Raw genomic sequence first — 17,436 nt, forward strand, 5'->3', positions numbered from 1 at the left:
CTCTGATGCTGCTTGGCCTGCTGTGTTCATCCAGCTCTACACCTTGTTATCTCAGATTCTCCAGCATCTGCAGTTCCTACCATCTCTGAAACAGAACTGTGGATACTGGAAATCTGAAACAAAAACAGAGTGCTGGAGAAGCAGAGCAGGTCTGGCAGCATCTGCACTGAGAAAACAGTTAACATGGAGTGCTTAGTGACTCTTCATCAGAACTTAAGGTAGCTGGGAAAGTGTGGATGATGCAATGGAGTTGGTGTGATGCTTAGGTGGGTGGGGGTAGAAGATTTGAGTAGATGGAATCAGTGGCCAGAAAGAGGGAGGTAAAAAAACAGGAACAGGCAAACAAAGAGATTGTTGATATACAGAGAGAACGATAATAGCTAGGTTAAACTCAATGTTGAACCCTGAAGGCTATAAGATACCTAGCCAGAAGATGAGAGGCTGTTCGTACAGCTTGCGCTGAGCCTTGCTGCAGCATTGCAGTAAACATGAGACAGAAATGTTGGTGCGTATACCCCCTGCATTATGTTTCTACTTCTCAGTGTGCATTTTTACACTGATTATGTGATCAACTGGTTCCATAGGTGCTGGCTAATAAAATGTTTGCTATATTTTGCTTCCAATTTCCACTCTGCTCTCATCTTTACCGGGTCACTTCCAATTCTAGGGATAAGCTGGCAACCAATATCCGTTAGAAACCTACCAACTGCCACAGTTACCTTGACTATATATTCTCATATCCTGCTTCCTGTAAGGACTCCATCCTGTTCTCCCAGTTTCTTCATGTGTCACATCTTTTCTGATGATGCCACCTTTTGCATGAGGGCCAAAGAAATGTCAACTTTTTTCCTCAACAGACGATTTGCCCACCATTGCATTTGACAGGGCCCTCAGTCATGTCTGATCCATTTCCTGCACTCCCAAAACAATGATAGAGGCCTCACTTTCAGCCCACCATTCTCCGCATCCAAAGGATCATAAGCTGGCATTTTGGTCACCTCCAGTGGGATACCACCACCAGACACATCTTCCTCTCCCCTCCCTTGTCAACATTTTGCAGGGCCCATTCCTTCCGGGTCCACGCTTCCTCCATTTCCCAACACTTTCCCACACCCGTACAGAACATTCCCATGTAATCTCAGAAAGTTCAACATTTGCCCATTTACCTCCACACTATCCAAGGTCCCTGACACATGTTCTAGGTGCAACAGTGATTTACTTACACTTCATTCAATCTAGTCTATTGAATTTGCTGCTCACAATCCTCTACTCTGGGGACTAAATGCATGACCAGGTGACCACTTTTGCTAAACACCTATGCTCAAGCCAAAAAAATTACCACAAGCTTCCTGTTGCCTACCATGACAACACAGCCACCAGGCCAACATTTCAGTCTCAGGCCTACTACAGCGCTCCAATGTTCAACACAAATTGGACAAACAATACTTGATTGATTCTGCGAAGGCACCTTACACAACTTTCAGGATGCAACATTAAGTTTAACAATTTCAAAACACAAACACTCTCCCTTGTTTGTTTCCTTCCCCAACACCCCTTTGCCCTGTCCCACATGGACAGCTCCAAGCACAGCCAACCCGTTTCAAATATTTACACTTCTCGTCAGCACATCACCTAGCCATTCTTTCTCTCTTAATCATCAATCTTTTTGTTTACCCTATTCCTTTTCACTCTTTCTCTAGGCACCTTCTCCATGTGCTCAATTCCAATCCAACTCCTCAACCACACCTAATCATCAGCATAAATTCCAGCTCCAACAAAGAGTTAACATTTCAAGTTCAGTGATGCTGTCTCCTCCCTATAGATGCTGCCAGACCTTCTGTGTTTCTCCAGCACACTGCTTTTAAGAGGGATGAAAGTAGCACTGATTGAGATAGTCCAGAGCTTGACTGGAGCATTATGGGTTCTAATTTTCAGAAATGACTTTCAGGCCACATTGTTATCAGGAAGAACCCAGGAGAAAACTGGTGAGGTTCAGAATTTGAATTCATAATGGCACAATTGCACTTGAATGATCTGCAGCAAACTCCCACCTGTCAGCTGACCAAATTGACTGCCTGGTTCGTGGGCAGGAACACAAATTGGCTTTGTGATTGCAGTGGGAATGCAGGTACGATCAGTACAGAAAACTTCAGCCAACAATCAAGCCTGCCTTTTGCAAGAGAATTAACTATGTCCACACTGGGCAGGGGACACACGGTGGGTTGGGTTGAAATAGGCTGGTCTCAGAAATTGCATGCACTGATACGTACAAGTGCCTTAAAATTAGGACGTGCAACTAAGTGGAGGAACCAGCACAGAAATTACAAGAGTTGGGTAATAATTAAGTAAATAGAAAAATGTTGACTAAATTAGTATGAGTACAAACGTAAAGCACAACACAAAAAAAAGGCACAAACACGTTCTTCATGAATAATCATAAAAGAAACTATCGTGTATGGAAATATGCAAAATATCAGACCAATGCGTTCTAATTGGAACATGCTGCAAGAAACTTTCTGTGCAAAAATCTTTAATTAAAATTTCCATGGACAGCAATAATTTTTAAAATAAGATTCAAACCTTTCGTTATTAACTGGAAGAATAACTAAGATTTCACATTTTGCAGCAATTACCATAACTGACTAAAAAATACACTGTCGACTCAAGACTTTAGGTGGAATTTTTCCAGTCTTTAAATGACATTGGCAAAGGAAAGGAAGTTGGGAGAATATGGTGAGAATGAAAACATGAGATTCTCAACGTTGAGAAAATAATCAAAAATTTTCCCATTAAGGTTTCAACAGCTGGATGAAAATGTCACCAGTAAGCTGCAAGAGCCCTACTTGATTATATTACAATGCACCAGTCTCACCACATCATCATGGCATAGTTCAGACTAACGTAACATAAATCAAGATTTCAAGACTGTACTTTGCTGCCAGGCCACTATACCTGCAGGGACAGGTAGCCAGCTCATACAGAGACAGTTATATCTCAGAACTCACACTTATGCTTATTTCAATGCTCAAGCATCTCTGTTTTGCTTGATTTTTTGCGTAGTCAGAAAGCACAGCAGCCTGGCATGCTTGCCAAATGAATTGTCAAGGAAGTGGACATATAGATATACAGCACCATGCTACATCAATATCAAACCTATAGCATGTGCTGGCAACTTACACTGCAAACATATAATACTGCACTTCAACTAAATAGCCATGTCTGAAAATCTAAGGGGTGGAGTCCTTAGTCAGGTCAAGGCGGACTATAGAGAGTCATCAAAGGCATCATCCAATGTCAGTCCAGAGTTTGGCCACAATCAGTCCTGCAGGTCCAATGCATCCAGTCCAGGGACTGCCAATAAGTCAATTGAGAAACTGCACAGAAATCGATCAAGAAAGGTTAGGCGAAGCGTCCAAGTGAGTGAGTGAGTAGAAAGAGCAGAAGGCAAGGGGCTAGTAATTTTGGGTGTTGGGTTTGGCAGAGCCATTAAGGGAAGATGCTGCACGCAACTGTGAAAATTATAGACCATAAGCTTTGATGGGAGGTGGATGGAGTAGTAGAGCTGGAGTGAGTGTAAAGTAACAGAAAGCAATTATCCTTGTGGGATGCAGAAGGTCTTCAGCCTTCTTGCATCATTGCATGTTCCTCTGGACCATGGACAAAACACAGATATAGATGGCTACTTCAAACCAGGCTGGCAGCATCCAGTCCCCTGAGGAGGTCCAGAGAAAGAGGATGGCCCTCCACTCCATGATGTCATCCAACAGAACCTCGGCGTCCCTTTTGAAAAGCAGAGGGCCAACTTGCCTCTCAGTCGTGTTATTTGGAATTACCCAGCATCACACCAGAATGTAAGTTCTTCGTATGCAGCGTTTGAAACGTGGTGCAACTAGAGTTTAGGTATGGTAGCTGTAGCATGAACGCCTGACTCCAGTAAGCACTGCTGAGCACAAAAGCTGCATTAAGAACAGTGCTATGCAGGTGAATGCATAATTAACATGGAGTATAGTGCAGGATTAGAGTCAGAGACGTACAGCATAGAAAAAGACTCTTCAGTCCAACTCGTCCATCCAACCAGATATCCACAATTAACCTAGTCCCATTTGACGGCATTTGGCCCATATCCCTCTAGATCCTTCCTATTCATATACCCATCCAGATGCCTTTTAAATGTTGTAATTGTACCAGCCTCCACCACTTCGTCTGGCAGTTCATTCCATGCAGAGGATCGTGCGTGTTTGAAAAAGTTGCCCCTTAGGTCCCTTTTATTGTGTAAGGGAAGTTGCCAGGGCTAATGGACAAAAACCTTCCTCTCCAAGATTACATTTAGCCAAAACACAGGAAAATTCAGAGAGACTCATAACGCATACAACACTTCATTGAACTATAGTCCTTTTCATAAACAGTCCAGGGGTGTTCCTAACTTCCCACAGGTTTCTATAATCATTTTTTGCCAAATTCTAACTTTTAGCGACAGCCTGCGGATGCTTTCCTCAATTTTAGGAGACTTTCTTAAATCCACCACCCACAGTTAAGCTTGCTAGATAATTCTCTTCTCCAGCCATGTCAAGTCAAATCTCCCAGGATCTTTAGATAGCTACAAGATGCATCTCTTCTGGATACACCTCCCTCCTGAATCCAGCTATGGTAACTCTTAAAGCCAAACAGTTTCCTGTTTCTGCTGACTACACAGAACCTGCTGTCTGACTTGATATTCATTGCTTTGCAGCATCTTTGTAATTTGACCTCAAACATGGCAACAAGACGCTACACTTAATGCACAGTGAGTTAGCTATCATTCATCCCAAATCCATTTTGTCTTTAAAGAAAACGTATAGTTCGGAGCACATCTGTTTATAACCCGCTACCTTCATTTTACTCTGACTTTGGGAGACTCTATCCATTTATTGAAAAATTAGACTCTGCTGCCATTGTTTCCAAGTGTAAATACCTTGCTTCTTTCACCTGGTTAAAAAAAAACACAGCCCACCATCTCTAATAAACAAACTACCTTGGTTTCTGAGGAAGGGACATTCAACGCAAATCGTGAATTCTGATTTCTCTTCGCAGATGCCGCCAGACCTGTTGAGCTTTTCCAGCACAGACAACAGACCAAATGTCTTCTCCTCCAATACTGTAACCATTCTTCAATTTTTATGTCAAATAGTATTGCCAAGGTTAACACAATGGCCTTGAAAATTGTACAGCACTGGGGATCTTATTTATCCTGTACAACTTGAATACTATACAAGGCCTTGATTCTCTGCAGGCAATATTATTTGAGATCATGATGTAATGAGCAACCACATGAAACATTTGGCAGTGGAAACAATGATATTCAGACTTTATTCAAAGTACTGGTTACCAGCAAGTCCAAATAACCTGCCTATCTGTACAAGAACACACAATTCATAAACTCAACACACAACCTTGTAGAGTAATGGCAAACAAGAGGAATGGGGGTTAAAAACAAGTTAAGTCTCAAAATCCAGGTACCAGAAATAACAAACCTTTACTTCCAAACAAAGCATCAAATGCCTTGAATGTTAACAAACCATTAGCAATCTCGCAGCTTAACCAAATAATAAATGCAGCCTCAACACAAGATGAAATTGACAACTCATGTGTTTTACATGATATTCAAATTCAGCTCACCTTATTGTTGTCCCCTGAAGCCTGTCAATTTTCTTATTTAATTCTGCAATTATACTGTGAAGCTCAGTGATACGTTCTTCATAGCGCAGAGTTGCCCTTTCCTGAGTTTCTTCATGCTCCCTCATTAGATGAGACTGTTCACACTGAAAAGAAAATTAACACAGCTGGGGAAAACTTGAAACAAAATTATCATTTTCTCATCTAAAAGTAGATGTTAGAAATACTCATCAAAAAAGAAAGCATCTAAGGAGATAGAATTAGAATTAATGTTGCAAGTTTGTGATCTTTCATCAGAATTGAGAAAGATTAGAAATGCAAGTGAAAGGATAAGGTTAGGAAGGAAGTTCTACAAAGAGAACAAAGATTAAACAACGGGTGCCATGATACAAATCAAAAGGCAGTTGTAATGGGACAAGAAATAAAAGGTCTATCTAGAGGAGGTGTGAATGGTGAGATAGCTGCTGTCAAAACGCAAACTGAAGGAAACGAGAGACAAATGCAGGAAAGAGACTAAATAGTGAAAGAAAAATGAGTCAAAATCAGGAGGTATGGGAGAGGTTATGATCTAAAATTATTGACTTCAGAAGGCTGTAAAGTGCCTAGATGAAAGACGTGAAACAATTTCTTAAGCTTGTGTTTATTTTTTTGGAATACAGTAGCAGGTCAAGGACAGAGAGAGAGTAAAGTGGAGAATTAAAATTACAGGCAACTGTAAGGCTCAGGATTATGCTTGCAGACTAAATTACTGTTTTCCAAAAAGTCATCCAGTGTGCACTGAGTCACCCCAATGAAGAGGAGACCGCATCATAAAGTGAATGCAGTATGTTAAACTGTTGTGTCACTTGTAAGGAATGTTTGGGATCTTCGGCAGTGAAAAGAGAGAAGGTAAAATGGCAGGTCTTGTATTTCCTGCACTTACATGGACAGATGCAGTGGGAAGAGGGGAGTGTTGTGAGATTTCAAAGTTTGCAGATGACACAAAACTTGAAGAATTGTAAGCTGACAGGAGGCGCATAAGCTTCTAGGGTGAGCAACGAATAGTTTAGACTGTGTCTTAGGCAGGCACTTAACATTTATGAAGCATCTGGATGAGCACTTTAAATGCCAGGGCATTGGCGTCATCTGAAAAAGTATAATAGAAATGGCTAAACAAAGAAAGGAAGGATGTTTGAGGAAGCTCTAGGAGTCAAAGGACTTACACTGAATATTAGTCTATAACTTGTCCTCAGAAATGGAGACAAAAGAATCACAGGAAGGGAAGTCAGAGATGGACTATGTAAAGTTGAAACTTAAACGGAAATTGGAAATTGGAAATCAATAACATTCAGGGTAGCATCACAACTGTACAAATCAATTTACCAAAGAGGTATATTCAGGAGCCTGAGTAACACTGCAACAAAGAACATCCCACATAAATTGACCAAAAGGGCAATCATATGCAGGACCTGTGGTTTTCCAAAGAAAGTGAGTAGACTTGAAGGAGTTGTTGTTCAATGTGGAGAACAAGTTCAATCAAACAAAAGTTGTGGCATCAGTGGATGAGGTATGGTTGGACCTCAGTTCATGATTGGCTGTGGGAAGATTGCAGAGATTTAATCTGATTTACTAATTATGGAATTCCTCAGCTTTGTCAATAATGCCATGCTTCCAATGTTTCACATGCATGTAGTCTTTTGTATTGTATCTTCATCAGCTTGGTATCCAAGTTTTAACTATGTCTGGCATTGATTCCGTCACATTTCTTAAAAATGCCTAACAAAAACAAGGTTGTTCTCCTGGATTGATGGTATGGTAGTGAGGGATATGCTGGGTCACAAGTTTGCAAATTTTGGTTGAATATAATTCTTCTTTTGCCCACAGTGCCTCAAAATATCCATTTATGAGATGTTAGATACTTTCTGAATCTCTCTCATTTAGCATAATGGCAGTGCCATGCAAATAAAATCACGCCTACTGCATGAAAGGGTTGTTTTTCTTTTCTTTTTTTTGGTGAGGGGGGGCGGGGGGAGCAGAATTTCATCTTCACAATGAAAATGTGGTAGTTTCTCCTAGTGTCATCACGGAGAAATCCAGCAGCAAACTTGCTCTGAATAGAGAATCCATCCCTTAACTTCCCCGAGAGGTCACTTCCCTCAGTTTATATGTGGAGCCTAACATGATTCTAGGTCAGATATCCCATGTTATTTTGATGGAAGCTGCTTGTGCTGTAACGAAAGCTCAGACTGCTAGTATGGGTAGGGATGCTAGTGTTTAAAGGACATCAAAGCGATCCTTCAATTGTTCTTCAACACATAGCACAAATCTGTATTCCTCTCAGGTTAACAATGCTCCACTTGTCATTCCCAGTGCCCTTGCTGTTAACTACAGCTAGCCAAACTTAACAGCAACAGCCCATTCCACTTGTAGTTTCCTCACTGAACTTTAGCAGATTTCCATTACCAATGCTGCAATTACTGGAGGAATTACAGGAGAGGAAAGGTACCAAGGAAATGCACAAGTATGGTTAATTTATATTTTTATGCACGGTCATCACTGAATTTACCAATTTAGATTGGAATGTGCATTTTCTTGCTGTTGTTTTTGCATTGTCAGAAAGAAGGCCATATAATTATCAGCAGTGATGGCGGAACAAAGAACTTGGATCTGTTGGCAAACATGAAGGATGCAGTCACTGGTATCATTGCCGATTTCTTCTTCCTGGTCTCCCATTTCTTGTTCCCCTACATTCGCTGCTGCACAGATGAGACACTCAAACAGGAAATATGTTTGCTATGAGCTTTCAGATTTACCAATTCTGAAATCCCTGGTTAATGACACACCGATAGCATTCACTCCTTCTACCTAGGATGTACAGTGATAGTGGCATGTACTATAAACAATATACATTACAGCAAATTGTCAAAGTTTCTTTGACAGCATTTTGCAAACCAACAACTTCTACCACCTATAAAGGTCAAGAGCAGCTGATGTATGGAAACACCTGCAAGTTCCCCACCAAGCTGACCATGATACTAACTTGGAGCCATATTGTTGTTTTTCCGTGACACCAGGTCAAACACCTATCGTAACATCACTGAAATTGTACCTACATAAAATTCATTGGAGTAGTATAAGAAAGCACCACACCACCACCTTCACAAGGACAATTAGCAATGGCTAAAAATTCTGGCCTTACCAGTGAAACTGGTTTGAAGAATGAACAAGAATAAACTGTCTAGGAATCAATGGCACCCTGAACCATGGGGAAGCCTGCAGACCCTTGTATTTGCTTCATCTCTTTTTCTCTGGCAAGACAGAATGCAATGAAGTTAACCAGTCTGTATGTGGACAAACTTATGCAGCAGTGTAGTGTGAACTAAGATGTTGCTCATCTCTCCAGTAGCAGTCTAGAAGGAAGCAGGAGTTCACAAATTTAGACCTGCTACCCTTACTGTCCATTGAAACCCCATTTCTGCCTGCAACTGTTGGTAGGTTTTAATCATAAATCCCTTAAAGATGTTTCAGCATTGATCCTGGCAGAAGTTGAAGAAAGTAAATTGCTCCCTTCAAGAACTTAATGGAAATGACCTGCTGAGAACCCTTCTTTTCTCCCTGGTCTTCCCTCCTTCTCCCTTGGAACAGGTCTTCTCTTTATGCTCCCAGTCAAGTTTAATTCAATAAGGCAGGCCCACCAGGCCACCACCTCTGGAAGAAACTTGTTTTAGCACAGGTTTCCAACACAAGTTTTTAAACTGAACTTCAGAATCAACCAGACCTCACTCTCACTTAAAGTTCAAGTATAGAAAAGTTTCAAAAACACCAACAATTTTACCAGCTAAAGCAGAAAATCAAACTAGTTTAAAATCCTTTAAAATAGTGCAAGTTAGGAAAGTTATTCATCCACTAAGCATTATGTTGATCTGTTTAAGTTCAAGACAGGGCAAGAGGTGGAAATGTGGCACTAACAAATGACTGACTGATTCATTAAAGTCATAAACTGCCCAACAGTCATACTGCAGGCAATCTCTGGATGCACACAAATTCCTTTAACCAACAGAACATCTGGCATAATTCCTATTGAAAGCCATTTTTCAACACAGATACGGTCAAATTTTAAGAACCATACTATAGCACCCAAATTTTCCACTTTTACATTACACTCTACAAATATTATACACATCTGCATGTTCAAAACCACTTATGAAGATTAAGTCATATTCTACTTATTTTCTAGTGCATTTATTTTCTAGACAGGATTTTCTGAAGTTAAAAAAAACTGACTTGAGTCATTTCGTAATGACATAAATTTCAGCAGAAATGATGTAATCTATACCTTACTTGAAAAAACCATTTCATAAATCAAATTTTAAATTAATCACTGCAGAAAGGTTGAATATCTTGAAATTATATACATGGTTATCCCCATAATCAGTTTTAACAAACCCAGTTGTTCTAAACAATAACCAATATCACAGAATATAATCTATAAATTTTTGTCTTTCACTGACCTGAGATTTTGCCAACTTCTTTTCTAACAAGTCCCTCTCCCGTTCTGTATGTTGGAGTCTTTTATTGAGATCCACTATGTCTGTTTTTAATGATGCTAGGGCCGCTAAATGTAGCTGGTGAAGAAAAACAAAATAGAATTACTTAAGGATTCAAATTTAAGAGATATATAAATCTGCTCAAAGTGATATATTTTTCAGAGCTGTAAATTAAGAGCAGCTGTTCACTGGTGCAGACTCTTCCACTGCACATTATCCACTCTCTCTTCACGTAGTGTCCTTGTAGATTGAGCGCTTCTGATCACCATGGGGTAAGGTGAGAAGGCAGGCCTAAGAACCACCCAGCTGGAATGGGATCCAACCCACACTACTGAAACCACTGCACCACGTTCTAACCATATGGCCAAATAACCAGCTGCTAGAATGTTGTTATGGTGCTTATAACATTGGTTCAACAAATTGTATTTTGACTCCAGGGAGACAAATATTCAGCCTCAGGGTTAATACCACATAGGCCCCAGACAATACCATAGTTTACTACTATGCTTACCGACTATTAATGATAGTGAATATTTAATATATTGATATAGTAGGTCTTGTCCAGAATACCTCAAAACATTTTAATTAGGCAAAACTAGATAATGTTAAAATAAATGAGTATTGCTTAAGTTCAAAATATATATTTCTCAAATAAAATTACAAAAGATCAAAATGATTATTTTACCACCTGACAACTGGAGAGAGCAGTGGAGGCTGAGTCACTAAGTACATGCAAAGTTGTGTTGGCCAGATTTTTGATCAACAAGGGAGTCAAAGATTTGGGAGGGCCAGATAGGAAAATGGAGTTCCACCACAATCAGGTTAGCCACAATCTCATCGGAAAAGACTGCAGGTTTGAGGAGCCAAATGGCCTTCACCTGCTTCCATTTCATATTTTCTAATGTTTAAAAACTGAATGCAACAAAGGGCAGAATTTTGAACTGACAAATTCCACTTTACAATTTTTTTTAAACCAGCTAAATGAGATCATTCCTACAGACTTCTGTATCCCAAGAACATAACCAAACTTTCAATATTGCAAACAGTTCAGGATACTCCTTTTCCAGGGAAAACATCTGAACTATTAATTTTTTCCTAACCTTTAGCTAACTATTTTTAATGCAAAATTAACTGATTTAAACACTAATGCAGTATTATGTATGCTCTGTACTATATTTGCTCTCAGCATGTAAACCACATTCATTGCTCAACACTAACTGCCCTGAAAAACTGAGGAAAATTGTCCACCCCAAACTGCTGCAGGCCTTGTTCCGTTAAAACACCCACAATTACGTCAATAGGAATTCCAGAATTTTAAATCTAACAGACAGTAAGTTCCCATTTTAACTTGTTCCAATTTAATGTCAGTTTATAGGGGCAGCATTCATGCTTAACAGGGAGGTCCATTTAAATCTCCTTGTGTGTTGAGTCTGTTATGGGGTTTCATGACCCAAATTGGCACCATTTGAGTGGCCTCTCTTATTCGCTGCCCCAATGATTGCCACCAACACTTTTGTCTCACCAGCCCTCCCAACTGCTTCCAGCATTCCGTCTCATTGGCACACTGAGGGAGGAAACAACATACAGTACAAAAGGGGAGCAGGCAGTTCGGTGAGAGGGTCAGATGTAGGAAAAGGTTAGCAAGCCATGAGTAAGGTCAGTGAGTGGGGTCAGACAGCAGGATATATAGTAAGACCCAGATAATGTTCTGGGAACCAGGGTTCAAATCCCACCATGGCAGATGGTGACACTTGAATTCAATGAAAAAACATTCTGCAATTAAGAGTGTAATGATGACCATGAATCCATTGTCAGTTGTCAGAAAAATCCCATCTGGTTCACTAATGTCCTTTAGGGAAGGAAACTTCCATTTTTTCCTGGTCTGGCCTACATGTGACTCCAGACCCACAGCAATGTGGTTGACTCTCAACTACTCTCAGGGCAATTAGGGGTGGACCATTATTGCTGGCCTGGATGCCCCTATCCTGCGAATGAATTTAAAAAAAAACATGGTTCAGAGACCACAGGGCCCAGGAAATAGTTCAGGCAGAAAGCTAGAAGATTGGGGTGCAACGAAGACATCCAAAAGAGAGACGCTAGAGGTACATACAAATTGTCTGTATATTTCTTCAATATTTTCAGACTTAGTTCAAAAACTGTTTCATCTACAAATGTAGGAATTTAATAAAGTTTTACATTTTACAAGACATGTTTTAATGTCTTTTTTCATTTGATGAGAAAGTTCCTACAGAACCTGATAAGGGCTAGTTACTATTAATTACACTGGCTGTACTGGGAAATTCTTATTCAATGTTTTATTTAAAGTTGCATTTTTCAGGAACTGCAATGTTAAACAAGGACTTGCAATATTTGAAAGGAAAATATATGTGCAAAAGCAAAATCAAGATGACACTGAAAATCGGACACAAAAATCAGAAATTGTTGGAAGTACTAACCAGGTCAGTAAGCAACTATGAAGAGACAAGATAACATGCCCTTTTCAATAGAATCGTTAACCTTAATTTTCCTCTCCATAAGTGCTTTCTGTAGTGCTATTTCCAGTATTTTCAGTTATTAAATACGTGTGAAGTCAGGATAGTAAGCTACTTGGAGGTGATGCTATCAATATGCTTCTGCTGTTCATTCCATTCTTGATGGTACTTATTGCTAAGTAACAGCCACAGTACTTTTTTAAATTCATTCATTGGTTGTGAACACTGCTGGCATGGTTTATCAATTACAATTGAGTAATTTGCTCATCTGTTTTAGAGGGTCAATAGATTACTGTTGGTAGTACTGAACTTGAGCATTGCTGAAAGAATGAAGTGATGTATTGTAAAAGCTTTTCAGCTTGCACCCATACAAATACAAGAATACCAAAATTCAAATTGTACAATGTGTACAACATGAGAAATGGTCAGCAAATAGATTCTAATTGGTTATTTTGTTGCCATGGAAAATGCATGAGCCAACAGTTATCACCCAGGCTTTTAAGTTAAAATTACTGATGCTGTTCCTATGCCATAAAGGCGTTCTACCAACCTCAAAAATGATTGGTGTAGTGTATGAATTTCACAGCTGGAGAGGGGTCAGGTATGCAAGCCATATGACACATGAAAAAACATGGTGCTTCAGCTATTCACATCAGGCTGACAGTGACTACAATCAGCCTTTGCTTAGAAAATAGAGTTCAATAGTGGGTGGACTCTGTCGCACTTCCTGTACGCCACTGAGCTTCTGTTGATTTGCTGCCATTTCAACTCTCTTTTCCTTCTTATCCAGTACTGAATATTTCTAGATATCCAGGATTCTTTGAGCATTATATTTCACCCTGAAAGTAACATATTGGGTCTGTACTATATATTTTTTGAATGAACATGGATGATTTACATGACAAATAAGAGAAGGTACAAGTTTATACACACATTAAAATGATATCACAACTGAAGCACTGGACAAAAGTTCTGAGAAGTTGTGGCAATTGAACTAATGGCGAAGCTAGGGGATTCCATGAACATTCTCATCTGCAATGATAGCAGATGCCAACACAAGCAAAAAAAAACTGATTCATTGGCAAACATCTTCAGCCTGAAGCAGACAGCTGATCTTGGTTTCCATGAGCTCCCACTAGTGTGCCAACCTTCAGTTAATTTGATTCACTTCCATTAAGTCAAGAAATGGCTGACTACACTGGATATAGCAAAGATTGTAGGCTCTGTTGATATCTCAGTGGCATTGAAGACCTCCTGTGCTCCAGAAATAGCTACACCTCAAGCCAAACCATCCCTATGTAGCTACAACACCGGTACCTACCTGACAATATGGCAACTTTCTAATGTATGGTGTGTCCACAGAAAGAAAACCTAATTCTTTCAATGAACACCCAAATTCACTGTCAAAGGTAGTACCATCGAGTGGGACTTGCTTTCCAATAACCTGCTGACTGACACGCAGTTTATATTCTGCAAGGAAGCCTTGGTTCCAGACTTGCAGTGTTTCAGTCCTACTTCTGCTTCAGCTGTCTCTTCAATCATAAGGTCCCCATCATAAGGTCAGAAGAACGAATTCTCAAAAATTATTGCACAGTCATGTCTGCAACTCCTCGAACAATGAAGCTATTCATTTCTGCAATGTACAAGTCCAAACAACAGTCAACGTTGGGCCAATAATAGCAAAGTAATGTTGTGCTGCACAACAGCGGGCACTGCCCATCTCCAGCATCATAAAATACCTACAGTGTGGAAGCAGGCCATTCGACACATTGGGCCCATACTGACCCTCTGAACTGCATCCTACCCAGACCCACACTCCCTACCCCTGTACATTCCCCATGGCTCACTCACATAGCCTGCACTTCCCTGGACATTATGGGCAATTTAGCATAGCCAATCCACCTAACTTGCACATTTTTGGACTGTGGGAGGAAACCCACACAGACACTGGGAAAACGTGCAAACTCCACTCAGACAGTCGCCCGAGGATGTAATCGAACACAGGTCCTTGGTGCTGTGAGGCAGCAGTGCTAACCACTGAGCCATCACGCTGCCCCACCAAGAACCTAATCCCACCACCCATGGGATTCAGAACAATTACTGATGCTAAATTGCTCACCAGCAAAATCCTATGTTTACCAGTGACCAGAAACTTAGTTTGAACAGCCACATAAATACTATAGCTGAAGATCAATTTATCACATTCTGTCGCCAGTTCCTCATCTCCCTACTCCCCAAAGTCTACCTAATACCTACTGGGCATAAGTCAGGAATTTGATGGAAGATCACTGCCCGAGTACAACGTCAAAATAACAAAGTCTGCTTCCAGGGGGAAGTATGGCACCATATCAAACACTCCCTTCATCACCAGTGCAGTGGTTACATGTGTACTTTCACGAAATGTACTGAAGAAACTCACCAAGGTTTCTTCATCAGCATCCTTCCAATATAGAAGTCACTACCACCCAAAGGAACACAGTGTTCCCATAGACCTACAACCTAGCATTTGAAAGTTTCCCTTCAAGTCATACACCATCCTGCACTGGAATTCTCTCTAGCACTGAGTCAAAATTCTGGAATTCCCAACTTAACAATACTAGGGATATTTGTATCATATCAAATGCAGTGGTAGAAGGCAACGGCTCACTATCACATTCAAAAGAAACTAGGATGGGGAGCACTCATACCACAAACGAATCAAGAAATGCACAGAAAAAACTCAATGTTTCTTCATTAAGAAAAATGTAGTATATCTAACATTATGCCTGTACATAATTTTTATTTTTTAAGCTGAGAATACAAGTAAAAGGACAAACAAGATGCACTAAATGGAAGAATATACTTGGCATTGCGTGGGAGAATAAATTTTAGCTGCATTTTGGACAGTCCTGAACATGGCTAGGGTTATAAAGTTTGGCAGCACTATTATGATCCTGCAGTTTGATATGTAGCAGGGCTGATGGATGTTTGGCATTAATGGGGGAATTCTTTGATCTGGCAGGAGATGTGGAGGGAGAACCTCAGGTTTAGCAGATGCATGAAAGTTGAACCAAAGATGTAAACACATTTTGCCTCACAATTGAATTGCTGCTGACAGTCAGAAGACCGGGACAGGGATGGACTAATGATACTTATTACTGTGGAGACAGGGGTATGGGGGGGGGGGGGGGGGGTTAGTGGGACTGAGTAAAGATCTTCCAAATCTAGCACAATTGTAATATCCTTGAGATTCTAGACACACAAATTTGATATCATAGAATCCTTACAGTGTGGAAGTAGGCCATTCAATCTATCAAGTCCACACCGACCCTCTGAAGAGCATCCCACCCAGACCCATCCCTGCAACCCTGCAATCTCCACTGCCAATCCAACCAACCTACACATATATTGTGGTAACCTACTGGATGTATGATATGATCTTTTGCACGTGAAAATTATAATTACAACTAACATGACAGGCAGAAATGAACCACAGCATTCAACTCATTTGTCTTTGTTTTGACAAATGACGATATACAGCCTCTCTGTTGCTGCAGCTCTGAATCTGACACTTATCAATAACTAGAATGATTCAATGCCTTAACTGAGGTAATGAGGTTGTTCACTTCAAAATTACCAACTCATTTAAAAAAAAACTGAGAAGAAAAACATCCGAGTGTCATGTATCTTTTGAAGTTTACAGAAACAAAGCAAAACCACAGTAGATGCATACAGTTTTTCATGTATCTAATTCACATTTTTGCATGTATTTAAAATATGCATCCTTTTGTAAAAAAAACTCTAAATTTGATCTCAAAGATTTTTTAAATTTAGTCCTCTAATGGAACTTCAAAGAAATTGTAAACAGGAAAATCTGCTAGAATATTCTATGAACACAGCTGACCGAACAATACATGCACCCTGGATCATCAGGCACCTAATACTTCCTTAAGGTCCACAAAGCAAGCTCACCTCAGAATCTCAATTTCAGGTAAAAGATCAGGCCAAGCCAACACATTTCAAACAAACTGAGGCTGTCAAATGAAAACTTTAAGCAAAGCAGAACAAACATAACGCAGAAATAATCCAGTAGATAAATTGTGCTTTGTGAAAGGTGCAATGTTGTAGTTATTTAAAAAGTTATCACTGCAGTGGACTGCAATGGTTCGAGAAGGCAGCTGATCACCATGTTATCAATAGTGGTTAGGGACGGGAAATAAATGCTGGCTTAGCCAATGATGCCCATATTCTGTCAAGATTTTTTTATAAAAATCAGTAAAGGAAACAGTTACTGAAAATTATTTTCAGAAAGCATTAAGCAATTTTTGGGAATTTGCTGCCTGACTGAGCTTGACATAGTATTGTGTACAACACAAGCCAATGACAAGGAAGTGTTTTCTGAAGAAGGGTCTCGACCCGAAACGTCAGCTTTCCTGCTCCTCTGATGCTGCTTGGTCTGCTGTGTTCATCCAGCTCTACACCTTGTCATATTATGACAAGGAAGTGTTGATGCTTTTCACATTGAAATATCTTCCATGGATCACCTAGAGAGGAGGCAAGTATACTTACCTAGCATCATCAATCTGCATCAAATAACAAATTTTAATACACATGTCTGATATTTTACTATATTAGAACACTACTTTTGCTACATATTTGAAAAGAGCAAGAAAACAAAATACTGGGGGAAACATAGTTTCTTCACAATAGTTTATGTATAAAATATACACTTCAAATTTAATTCAAGCCAAATGGAACAATGCTCATCTTCTCCAAAAATTCAATGC

At 40.0% G+C, this 17,436-nt stretch overlaps 1 protein-coding gene across 3 annotated transcripts in view; it reads right to left on the reverse strand.

Annotated features, from left to right (window-relative positions):
- mcc (MCC regulator of WNT signaling pathway) overlaps positions 1–17,436 on the reverse strand; it is a 153,169-nt gene that overhangs the window by 79,886 nt on the left and 55,847 nt on the right. For all 3 annotated transcript variants that reach the window (XM_048619123.1, XM_020529509.2, XM_048619137.1), the window contains 2 exons: positions 10,143–10,256; positions 5,656–5,798 (listed from right to left, as the gene is read on the reverse strand). In XM_048619123.1, coding sequence (XP_048475080.1) covers positions 5,656–5,798; positions 10,143–10,256 — 257 coding nt within the window. The remainder of the gene's footprint in view (positions 1–5,655; positions 5,799–10,142; positions 10,257–17,436) is intronic.

The sequence above is a fragment of the Rhincodon typus genome, chromosome 3, assembly GCF_021869965.1.
Source record: "Rhincodon typus isolate 14 chromosome 3, sRhiTyp1.1, whole genome shotgun sequence".
NCBI classification, from domain to species: domain Eukaryota; kingdom Metazoa; phylum Chordata; class Chondrichthyes; order Orectolobiformes; family Rhincodontidae; genus Rhincodon; species Rhincodon typus.